General features: G+C 41.6%; 1 protein-coding gene across 3 annotated transcripts in view; it reads right to left on the reverse strand.

Moving 5' to 3' along the window:
- LOC121297318 (EMI domain-containing protein 1-like) overlaps positions 1-12,187 on the reverse strand; it is an 83,337-nt gene extending 71,150 nt beyond the window's left edge. The window contains exons 1-3 of one of the 3 annotated variants that reach the window (XM_041223568.1): positions 11,607-12,176; positions 1,367-1,480; positions 786-889 (exon numbers count right to left, since the gene is read on the reverse strand). In XM_041223568.1, coding sequence (XP_041079502.1) covers positions 786-889; positions 1,367-1,480; positions 11,607-11,794 — 406 coding nt within the window. In that variant the 5' untranslated portion in view covers positions 11,795-12,176. Of the gene's footprint in view, positions 1-785; positions 890-1,366; positions 1,481-11,606 lie in introns of all 3 variants that reach the window. The other 2 variants (XM_041223567.1, XM_041223569.1) reach the window with 2 other exon arrangements.
- Between the last annotated feature and the right edge of the window lie 463 nt (positions 12,188-12,650).

Consider the following 12,650-nt stretch of genomic DNA (forward strand, 5'->3'; position numbering starts at 1 on the left):
AATCCAGTCTTACAGTATGTAAATTCAATATTATTAGGTGTGTAATCACTTTGGCAATACCTGTTTCATAGGTTCAACTCATACATTCAACTCAACTGAAAGGGGAGGAGGGCAGAAACCTTACCCTGTCAGGTTACCTTCCCACATTTAAAAATGCAGAAGCCTGGCCCATTCTACCCAAATCCACAGTCAGTGACCACAAACAACAGACCCTTGCAGAGACAAGTGCAAACACAGCGACGGACGAGGAGGAATTGAACCATTTCATTTTCCTCTGTATTCAAGAAATCCGAGAGAAAGTTCTCTCAAGCAAGCCAGGAGGAAAAACTATCAGTTTTATTTGAAATGCAGTGGAGAAAAATGTCTGGAGTTTGGTTAATGACACCAATAGAAAAAAAATGACAAGTAATAATAGTAATAATAATCATCATCATCTTCCTCATCACCATTCTGAGAGTGTTTTTGGATTATAATATTGCACCTTGGTTTATCATCTGTGACATGGAGTAGTAGCACCCAAAACCACATTGTTGTGAGGCATTAAAAGAACTCTGACCTTCTGCCCGTATTCACTTCTCAAAACAAAAGAAGGCCGCTTTGCAAATCCAACTGACATCCATAACTATTCAATACTCAGCAGTGCTGAATTTAGAAATGCTGGAGAAGCTGGATAAATTCAGTTATTTCAGTATCTCTAAATCCAGCTTCAGCCACGGAGAGGCCTGGTACTAAAGTTGTAACAATGAGTCGAATAGTCAGGCAGTTGACATAGCCACTCTTCTTACCTGCCTCGCAGTGTGCACCCCTGTAACCAGGGCAACACTTCCACTCCATCGCGGACACTGTCCGGAACGCCACCTTATAGGAGGGCCTCAGCACCGTGCGGTAGCTGAAAGCCAGACACACACAGTCACACACAGACACACAGACCCTCTGCAGGTTTCACATCAGTACTTTTATCCTGAGTGATATCATGAGTCATCCATGAACTGAACTACAACAGTGATAAAGATTTGAGGTTTTGCATAACCTCTATGAATGTGTATATCAACTGATCCATGTTTGTCCTACATGAGCTTTATTTCAGTCGACTATTGGGGTGTAACGATACACTCCTGTCACGAAACGATGCACATCACGATACATGTGATGGTCCTGACAAGCTACTTGTATGATGTATAATACGGTCAAATGATCATTTAATGAGGGACTATTTTGTTAAGAAAAAAATAAAATATACCTCTATGGCAATACGATATAATATATAAAGAATCATGATCCAGCAATACATGAGGGATCACTACTCTCCTAATTGATTGGATGCATTTTTTGTTGTTCTATAAAGTTAGTATTTCTGTACCCCTACCTTCCCCCCGTACAGCCCTGAGGCCAGCGACAGCTCTGGTAGACTCTCTGCAGGGTGGTGCCGTTCTGGACCTGGCAGCTGACTGTCTTCGTAACGGAGTACGGGCACCAATTCCTGTGGGAAAAAAAAAGATTGTTAGTAACATAGTTTCCTAGCTGTGTGTAAATCCCACAGAGCATCATGAAGAAAATGTATCTACAGCACATGTAAAAATGAAAGGACAGGTTCACCCACACACATTCCCAGATTCTGATACACTCAGCAACCTACAGAATATCATAGCCTTATCACTACTGTTAAGGGGTCCTTTGGATGCAAGGTTGGCACTTCTTGGCAACTCTAGTAGGTCCCAATTTGGTGCCTTCTGGTGTGGGGATGTTTTCCTGGACGCTGCTTCTTGACTGTTCTTGAAGGCCGTGCGAATGTAATTTACTTGAGGACCACTGCGATCCAGTCCACCCGCAATGTTTAACTTGTACCCTGATAGCGATGGCTACTTTCAAGCTGACAATGCACCCATCCACAGTGCCAGAAACTGAGCACAAATGGTTTGAGGAGCATTACACAGACTTCAGGCATCTTCCACGAACACCACAATCCCCGGGTCCTTATCCAACTGAGCATGCAAGGGATGAACTTGAACAATGCATTCGTTGTTACAATCCTCTGCCTACATCTCTCCACCAATTCTGACTGAAGGGATTACCATAACTCAATACACCTTCAAGCAAGTCGTGTCAAGGCTGTAACAAGTGCAAATGGCGAGTCCACCTGATATTAGGTATATGTCCTAACAAAGTGTCCAGACAGCGTGCATAAGCACATTCTTATAAATATAATGATGCTATACATTATGCATGGTAATACATTGTATATTATTATGAAAGAAGACTAAATAAACAAAGAAAACATATAGCACACTAATAAAATAATGTAATGTATCAGTCACATAAGGATCTAGTTATAGAAAAGGCACAGTTGTATTGTTATATTAAGTTACAACTTTGTTAAATAGTGTTATATTAACATTATTTTACACTGAATATATGTATACACACAACAATATTACTTTCCATAATACTAATACATGTGGCTGGAAAAAAACCCCAGTTAACTTCAACTGGAATTAAATAAAAAAAACATGAATGTGCTTCCTTTCCTACATTCCTTTTGTGCTGGGAGTTGTGGTGGATCTGTACCATTTCAAACCCCAAACTGCACGCAGCCAGTTTGAATTCTTGCTCCTATAACTGCTACCATATGTTTGAAAGCACAGGACATCTCAAGCTGAGACTGGATCAATTGAGGCCTGTGCTCGAAATCTGCAGGACAAAGTATGAAAAATGCAAGTCATTTCGGAGTGGGAACTTATTTGGAATTCATAAACAGCCTCCAGACGTTTACAGAAGAATACTCACAGTAATTTCATGGTAGCAAACCACTTGTCTACCTTCTTTGTCACCATTTGCAAGAACTAAAACCATCTCTGTACTTACGTGCCCTATGGACAGACAGACCTAGTAAGGATACCAATGATTTAGCATAAACAAAATGACTGGGTATTCCATCCCCTCACCACTCTCTGTGTGTAGATTCCATTCCCTCACCACTCTCTGTATGTAGATTCCATCCCCTCACTACTCTCTGTGTGTAGAGTCCATCCCCTCACCACTCCCTGTGTGTAGATTCCATCCCCTCACCACTCCCTGTGTGTAAATTCCATCCCCTCACCACTCTCTGTGTGTAGATTCCATCCCCTCACCACTCTCTGTGTGTAGAGTCCATCCCCTCACCACTCTCTGTGTGTAGATTCCATCCCCTCACCACTCCCTGTGTGTAGAGTCCATCCCCTCACCACTCTCTGTGTGTAGATTCCATCCCCTCACCACTCTCTGTGTGTAGATTCCATCCCCTCACCACTCTCTGTATGTAGATTCCATCCCCTCACTACTCTCTGTGTGTAGAGTCCATCCCCTCACCACTCTCTGTGTGTAGATTCCATCCCCTCACCACTCTCTGTGTGTAGATTCCATCCCCTCACCACTCCCTGTGTGTAGAGTCCATCCCTCACCACTCTCTGTGTGTAGAGTCCATCCCCTCACCACTCCCTGTGTGTAGAGTCCATCCCCTCACCACTCTCTGTGTGTAGAGTCCATCCCCTCACCACTCCCTGTGTGTAAATTCCATCCCCTCACCACTCTCTGTGTGTAGATTCCATCCCCTCACCACTCTCTGTGTGTAGAGTCCATCCCCTCACCTCACCACTCTCTGTGTGTAGATTCCATCCCCTCACCACTCCCTGTGTGTAGAGTCCATCCCCTCACCACTCTCTGTGTGTAGATTCCATCCCCTCACCACTCCCTGTGTGTAGATTCCATCCCCTCACCACTCTCTGTGTGTAGATTCCATCCCCTCACCACTCCCTGTGTGTAGAGTCCATCCCCTCACCACTCTCTGTGTGTAGAGTCCATCCCCTCACCACTCTCTGTGTGTAGAGTCCATCCCCTCACCACTCTCTGTGTGTAGAGTCCATCCCCTCACCACACCACTCTCTGTGTGTAGATTCCATCCCCTCACCACTCCCTGTGTGTAGTGTGTAGAGTCCATCCCCTCACCACTCTCTGTGTGTAGATTCCATCCCCTCACCACACCCTGTGTGTAGAGTCCATCCCCTCACCACTCTCTGTGTGTAGATTCCATCCCCTCACCACTCTCTGTGTGTAGAGTCCATCCCCTCACCACTCTCTGTGTGTAGAGTCCATCCCCTCACCACTCCCTGTGTGTAGAGTCCATCCCCTCACCACTCTCTGTGTGTAGATTCCATCCCCTCACCACACCCTGTGTGTAGAGTCCATCCCCTCACACCTTTAGTATGTAGCACACAATTGTGTTCAACTGAGCTGACCCTCATATTAACTTGTTCATAGTGCAAATGGAATTACTGACATGTATTCTGGAATATATAAATGCTGCATCTCCCTGTTGTGAGTTTGCTCAGATGGTCAAGTTCTCGGTTGGCAGATGCTTCTTGACTGCAATTACTAATTTGTTACCCACTCTCCAGTAAATATATTCAGCGAAATGCAATCTGTCCAGGTTGTCATTCATACTAGAGTAATGCCACAAATCCCTAACAATGCATCAGAAAGGATGAATTATGTTTTCCTTTCAGATCTGAACTCTAGGATTGCAGATTGGAGTAGAGACTTGTTTAATCCAGACCCTGTTTCATGCTGTCTCACTCCCTAGCAGCATGCCACGGATAACTGATTGTTTTCTGCACTCGTACTGTAGAAACACAGAGCCCTTCTTTGTGGAGAGCAGTGGGTAGACAGGAATTTAAAGACAGGGGTCAATTTTGCCTGCAGTATGGTACAGACCAGAATCTTGCAAGCCCTGCTTTGCTGTGTTTAACTCCCCATTATAGCCCTACTCTAGACACTGTTCTTTTTCACTTCACAATATATGTGTGACTTGATTCCTTAGAGGTCAGACTTAGAGACAGAGCTGCATGGAAAATTATAATTACTCCGCTCCCTGTTAGCTCTTTCTACCAGTCCGTCAGCTCTGTCCACTAGGCCTCATTACCTCCCACCGTTCCTCAGCTCAAACCACTAGACCAACCTACATGTACCTCACTCCCAGTCTCTCAGCCCTACCCACTAGGCCACACTGCATCCCTCCCAGTCCCTCAGCTCTAACCAGTAGATCAGCCTGCCTAACTGCCAGTCGCTCAGCTCTAACCACTAGGCCACACTGCCTCTTTCCCAATCCCACACTGCTTGCTTTTTGCTCTCCTCAAGAGAGTCACAAAGACCAAAAACAAAGTGTGATTCTGGCAACAACACAACACAAACCATCTCATTTAAGAAGGTAATGCAGAGTTGGCAAATCTGAAAGTTGAATTGCTGTAATCAATGGCAGATGTTGCTGGGCTTTGCAGGAGGGGGCTCTTTAAAGCAGGAACGCTCGCCAGATTACCCCACATTGAGGTGACCCTGAAGTGTACTTTCCCATCAAGGGTTAGCGGTCAAAGCAATCAAAAAATCAAACAAGACATTTGGCAAAAACATCTGCTTACTGGACTAAATTACTGTTGACTTGACTACTCCAGTTTATAATTTATTACTGGGTGTTATGACTGATTTGATAGGACACATTTCATGTTTATTCATAATCTTTATCCCTGGCCTCCTGTGATGGGAGAATGGGAATAATGCATGGAGTTTACTAGGTCAAACAGTAACATCTAAAACAATAGGATCATGTCATTCTTAAGTAATCCAAATTTAGACAGAGTAAAACCTATTTAAAGGTCATCTCAGTAAAAGCCACTTCCCAGTTAGGGCAGTTTTGTTACATTTGCTCATATTGATGTCAGTGTAATAAGATCAGCATACTATGAACTTTCTAGCATCTTTCTTTAGAAAAAAAAAAAACCAGAAAAACTGTAACCAGACTTAAATTAGAACAATTTATATAAAATAAATCTACAGTAAATAATAACATGAAACAATATTAAACTGCTTAATAGTTTGATAGATCGGTGTAAACAATTGCTAAACTAATAACTAGTTAAAATGCTTCTTAAATGTGCAGTTTTGAAAGAAACACTGTCATAGCAAACATGTATTTTCATTATAAAATATGATATCTGGCACTACATTAGGCAAAAGATGTAGTCCTTGAACTGTGGGGACAATTACACATTTTAGGTAAAATGATCAAACAAGTGCAACACTAACTGAAAGCATGGCTTCTAAACAGAGATTTCCTGAACCAAGAGCAGTACTAGACATCATATGTTAAAATACAATTACATGTTTACTATATGTACCCACAGTACAGTACATTTCTTTTTGACCGTATTCACTATTCCCCCTCTTTGCAGCGTGTTTAGAATTCTTTCCATTTGTTATCTGAATGTAACTAGACCATTAAGAAACGTTACAATTAAGGAATTAATTATGACATTAGGCTCTGTGAAAATTTGACTCATGTGGCTGGCACTGGCTGATATGTGGCTAAAAGCCAGTGGTCTCAATCTGGGCAGTAGAGTCTACCTGTGACTCACAGGGTGTTAAACTCCCCCACGCCTTCTCAACAGATATAATTCCATGACTCCGACTACCATTACACAGGTCCAAATGTGCAGTTTTAAAAGAAACACATAAACATATATGTCTCAATAAAATAAAATAAAAGTTTAACAACATATGAAAATTTACGAATGAGAAGACCGCCTTTCTCCCCATCCAATTCTGTCTAATTCCAATATCTGTTAATTTACTAGATTAAAAAATCCAGATGATGGCATTGCACTGCTCAGAGGGTTAGGGTCATCAAGCAACCACTGACTGACACACTTTGACCTCAAAGACATTACAATGAATTGAGACCACTGATGATGCTGATAAAACTGATTCCTCTGAATGAATCATTATTACACAGCTCCCCTTTATTAGATAGCCCTTTATATAAGGCAATCGGTTACTTGTGAGGCACTGTTGCCATGGCTCCCATGTGTCCCATAATGCCATTACACTGGCACTTCCATTTCCTTTATAAGGCAAAAGACATGAAAAAGAGACCTGGGGAGAAAGAAGAGGGTTTTCTAGTGTTTCCATTTGAAAAGAGTGGCCCTTCCTTACACAGCCTCTCAAAGACTGACAGGTTCTTAATAGAGGCTAATGGGATGCGTCAAGGCTGGCCTTTTGTGAGGAGACATTTCAGTTTTTCAATGGGGTTTCAAAGGGTGTGTCGAGGGAGTGTGGGGCCTTCTTCTGCGGACCTTGTCCGGGACTAAACTGGGTCATCCTTTTTCAATGTCGAGGTCCCGTTTGGTACAATTGATGTATATAAATTGAACCGTTAATGTTATTTCTTTCATGCAAACTGTTCTAATTGTATTCTTTAGTTCCTAGTAGATTTTTTTTTATCTGAATTAAAAGTTCTATCACTTTGCACTCATGTTGTAGAGAGTTCTAAATCTTACTAGAGAGGTCATTAGAGGCGTGATGCGTTTGCGTATTGTGGCTTTAAGTTTTTCTCAAGCTTCTGTGTAGGTTACCATTATCTTGCCCCGACCCACCTCATATGTAGATAGGGTCAACAGTTTACTCTCTTCGCAAAAATACAGTGTCCATTGCTTGCCTGTTTTTTCCATGCCTAGAAAGACTGTGGACTTGTTGTCTCATCACAAAAAAACCTCTCACAGCTCACCTTTTTGTGAAGGATGCAATATTCGCTGTATAAACACACTAGGCCCAATTTCAAAGCAAGTGTATAAGATACATTATGAGAATGTTAACAGTATGAAACTAGACAGAAGCAACACTCACTTACCCTCTCATTCCTGCCAGTGGTTTATAGTTTGTTTTATACAATTACAATGGTCTTCCTTGCCATTGCACTTTCATCACAATAGAACCGTTATATGGCAGCAATCCACTCTCTACCCTCATTCTGTACCCACTGTCTGATAACACCTAAGCCACTGTTATATGAGCTTCAATATAGACCTCTTATACACAGTGTGACTTCACACTCATTACAGCACAACCATGTTTAATTACCAGTTAATCTTTTGCCAGGGTATACTGGAGATTTTAGAGGGCAGTAACAGAGGTGGTGTGACTTGCAGCAGGCTGTTTTCCACTGGCGTCAGAGGTTAACGACACAGCCCCAGCCTCACACTGCTCGATGGGGCATAGCATTTCAACAGAACCAGGCTGGGAGGAAATAACAGCTGTCTTAACCTCAAACACAGCAGTAAAGATAGCCCTCTTTAACCAGGGCTTCAACAGGGCCACGGTCCAGTTAACCCCTCTGTAATGTCTGATATGCCTTTCTCTAACCACTGAGCTACTTAAACCCTCTACCTTCCACACTGCAGCCCAGCACTTTCTCCAACCACTGAGCTACTCAAACCCACTACTTTCCACACTGCAGCCCAGCATTTTCTCTAACCACTGAGCTACTCAAACCCACTACTTTCCACATTGCAACCCAGCACTTTCTCTAACCACTGAGCTATTCAAACCCACTACTTTCCACACTGCAGCTCAGCATTTTCTCTAACCACTGAGCTACTCAAACCCACTACTTTTCAAACTGCAGTCTAGCGCTAAGAACTGTGCTACTCAAAGCCACTACTTCCAAACTGCAGCCAGGCACTCTCTCTAATCACAGTCCCACTGCAGCCTAGCCTAGCACAAATAACTGAACTAAATACATACTATTAAATGTAGTGTTCTAAATATAAACTATGGTAAAAGCCAGCATACTTGACAAATAAGGAAGTCAAGCCATAGAAACAAAAAAGTTGAACAGAACACTACTGTCAGCAACCAACTAAGTGCTCTCCCCTCTTCCTTCACCTTGCCCTAAAGTGAAACGGGAAAGCACATATGTCTTGAATCACGCCTTTGATGGAGTATTTTGTCTTTTAATGTGCTCATCCTCACTATAATGTTACATGCATTGAATTCAGTGCAATAGTTAGTGTAGGCGGTGCTCCTGAAAAAGAGCCCAGGGCTTGAACATGGAGGAAGGAGATAATAAACCAGCCGATTTTCCTGTTATTAGAGTATTGTAAATGTTTACAGGAAAGTCAGGAGTCACAGCTGTCCAAACTTGATAACCTATGTGTAACAGCCTGGCTTTTTCCTATGGTATTAACACTCAGTGCTGCTCTATGCTACAAGTTTATAGAAAAGCCTGAAAACTACCTTTATAACCCCAGTGTATCACCCTGAAGAAAACCTTAGCAGAACCATATCTAGCGGACCACAACATTACCAGCAACGGCAACACTATGGACTTGTTACAACTATTGCACGGTGGTCCTGATATGATAGTCCTGTGTCAGTAATACAGTACCATGGTACTGCAATGTGTCTAAATACTGTATGTTCAAATATGAAAATGATACCACTGGCTCATAGTTCAGACTGTACAACTCTAAATAACCTTGTGCTACCATTGCATTGCCAATGACTGTCTGCATTGCCATTTTAGATATAATGTGGTCAGTGCTGCAGATAGGTACTGGTTTATCTTGTTCGCACTGAAGTTTATTTCAGGCCATGGTATTGAAAATGGTGTTACATCAATAGAAAGACACCATACAGGGGCCTCTTTTCCAAAATGGAAAGAATAAATGCTCACATGGGACCCCTCTAAGTGTGCCTGTCCTCAATGATGAATGAAAGAGGCTTGCCTAATAGAGTCAGCCTTCAGAGGAGAGTGACAGGGCCCCTGTTGAGAGTGTTTGACACTCCCCTGCTTGGAAAATGTGCAACTGAAGAGGTAGGCTTGGTGTGCCAGTCAACAGCATTCTTCAGAGCAGCACCATATGTCTTGGCGTGAATTAAGTGACGTGTTCATAGAAGTCAGTCTCTCAGAATTGTACTAATTACTGATTACTATTTAACAATGAAAGCAGAGGTGGCAAATATATAAACAAAACAGTATTTTTCATGTTTAAGCAGAGGAATTACTATTTTTAAATTTTGCAAAGTGGCTAGTTTTTACACAAATGCTTATTTAAAATTAGCAGTACCGGTGTTTATAAAAAATAAATAAATAAAAACGTTTCTAAATATAAATACGTAACATGTATATTTCCAATGAATATTTTTGTATTACTATTTGAATGTGAGAAGTGTTTTATCTTGCAATGTTGGGTGATGAGACGACTGTCTATGGGTCTGCAGCGCCCTATCGGGCTGTTGCAGAAATAAACAAACATACCCTAATACTCCAAACTCACCTACTGGACATTGTATGCATTACATTCAAGAATTTTTTAAAAAAAGACGTGTGCATGCTGGATAGGTGTTCACAGTGACACCCCTCTAAAATATCCCCTTTCCACTGCTAGTCTTCAGCTCTAACCACTAGACACCATGCTTCCCAGTACTCAGTTTAATAAACAGTTCATTGGTCACACTGCCCCTATAGCCCAACTCTAGGCCACAATGCTTACCTCCCAGTCCTTCAGCTCAAACCAGTAGGTCACACTGCCTCTCTCCCTGTCCTTCAGCGCAAACCACTAGGTCACATGGCCTACCTCTGACTCCCACAGCTCGCTCTATGCCAGCTTTCCTCCTGTTTTTAGGCGAAAAATCTTTCCACACAGGACACCTAAACCAAAAGTAACAGTTCTGTTGCCTTTTATTGTTGGTGCTAATTCGCTTGAAAACCATTACACACCCACACAATCTAATCCAGATGTCGTTTTCTCAGCTGCCCAAACAATAAAAAATGCGAATACAAACAGGACGTTTAACACGATTCAAACCATGTCTGCAGGCGAAATTAATTTGCTTATGCAGCCCCGTGTGTGTGTGGCTTGAATCCAGCAAGTGCTCCGTACTCGGGATTCATTCATTTCGAGAAAAGCAAGAGTGCAATGTGTACCACCATCCATAGGGGAAAGCGAAGCAACTTTAAAGTATGGAAACGTGATCCTTGTGCAGCGGTAAACACAATAACTGCTTCGCTTGCTGCTACCAATTATCGTCTTGTTGGGATTGGGTTTCAGTGAAAAGGGAACCCGCTAAAGTGATAGAGAGAGAGAGACAGAGAGAGAGGGTATGAGTACATTAAAATGACAGGAGCATAAAAGGCGAGGAAACCAATATAACCGGCGGACAATGTGCAAATCCCGTTATGAGATAAGCAATATGACACATCTTATAATATGCAGCATGTAGACATTTCAAAGGACACCGCACCGGTGTGCACGGGGCCACAATGAGTCATATAAGACAACGTATGTGTATTCATTATTCACAGACATATTATTATTATTATTATTATTATTATTATTATTATTATTATATAAATATAATTGTTTTTAATTATAGACTCACAGCGAAGTACTGTATTTGAACTCGCCTCCCAATATATATGTGTGTGTGTGTATGTGTGTGTGTCCGTGCGTGCGTGCTTTTAGTGTATTAAGAAATGTATTTTACAGTTTACAGTTTTTAAACTTTGCAGTTATATACTAAACTACTTGCAAGCTACCTCTGAATTAAAAATCGTAGAGTATGGGTATTGTATTAATATACTAAAAAGTATTGCTGTGATACGGCATCTATTTAGAAATGTTGTTTTGTTAATTAAACCATCTAGATGTTACATCGTTTAAAAAAAGAGTCCTGCAGTCAAAACACCTGTAAACAAAATCACAAATCTCACTATTGTTTTATATATGTATAAAAACCCGTACCTCCTGTGATTCCCATTGCTAGGTGAAGCTGCGGTGTGCTCTTTCCCGTGCTGAACCCCGCTCGGATACTTGTACAGACCAGCCCCCCAAGTCCCTAGTACTTCTGGCGAGAGGCAAAGCAGTAACACAATCCACTGCAAATTTCTCCGGCATAGTACAGGGAACGAAAAACGACAAAAATGCATCATCTCTGCAATGCGAGTGGCAACGCGGCTGCCGTTTTTGCTTCCCTTCAAACAAAAACCTGTTCCAAGTAAAACAATCCACTTAAACGCTCCTTTCTCATTTAGAGGAATCGCACCCCCCTTTTCCAAAAACTACTGAAAATAAAAAGTGATTTAGCTGTAGCTGAGGAAGAATTAAACGAGTGGGTCTAGGTTTCTCCCACGCAATGTTATCTGTATGAAAATGCAAACATAGCAATTCCTTCAAGAATTGAACTAGAAACGTTGCTATGATTTTAAAATTTAGTCTTGGAGCAAGCCCTCCCAGTCTTGCTGCGTGTTTCTCGCTCCTGCTCGTTTTGATAGTAACGCACGGCTTTGGTTGAAATTCAGTCGAGTTACCCGCCGACCCCACCTTTTTTTCCCCCCACAACTCCTCTCCCTCCCCTTCTTTCATACAGGTCAGTAATAATCAAAGCGGATAGCTTTAACAATGCCCATTTTAAACATAAATCTATACTTCCCTTGCAGCAAATTATAAAAGAAACTAGGCGCATTCGTTGGGTACCACAATCGTTTGCGCAGTTTAAAGCAATTCTCATTATTTATTTATTTATATAGACTGAAAACACAGGCTTTTAAACACATGCCTTTGAATTATGCACCGGTAATTGAAAAAATAAAAATAATTGTAAAAATATCAATTGTTTATTTTTTTCTTTTCACCAATCTACAAGTTATCATAATTGTATTGCTCAATTAAAAACAATATGCTTTGTTTGTTTAATATGTAAGTTTTGGTTTTGGTGCAAATTTTACTGTGGAACAAAAAGGTCAATAAATCAACATCTACGACGCGAAGTCTGCAATCCAACCTCTA

Source organism: Polyodon spathula, chromosome 22 (assembly GCF_017654505.1).
Source record: "Polyodon spathula isolate WHYD16114869_AA chromosome 22, ASM1765450v1, whole genome shotgun sequence".
Taxonomy (NCBI): Eukaryota; Metazoa; Chordata; class Actinopteri; order Acipenseriformes; family Polyodontidae; genus Polyodon; species Polyodon spathula.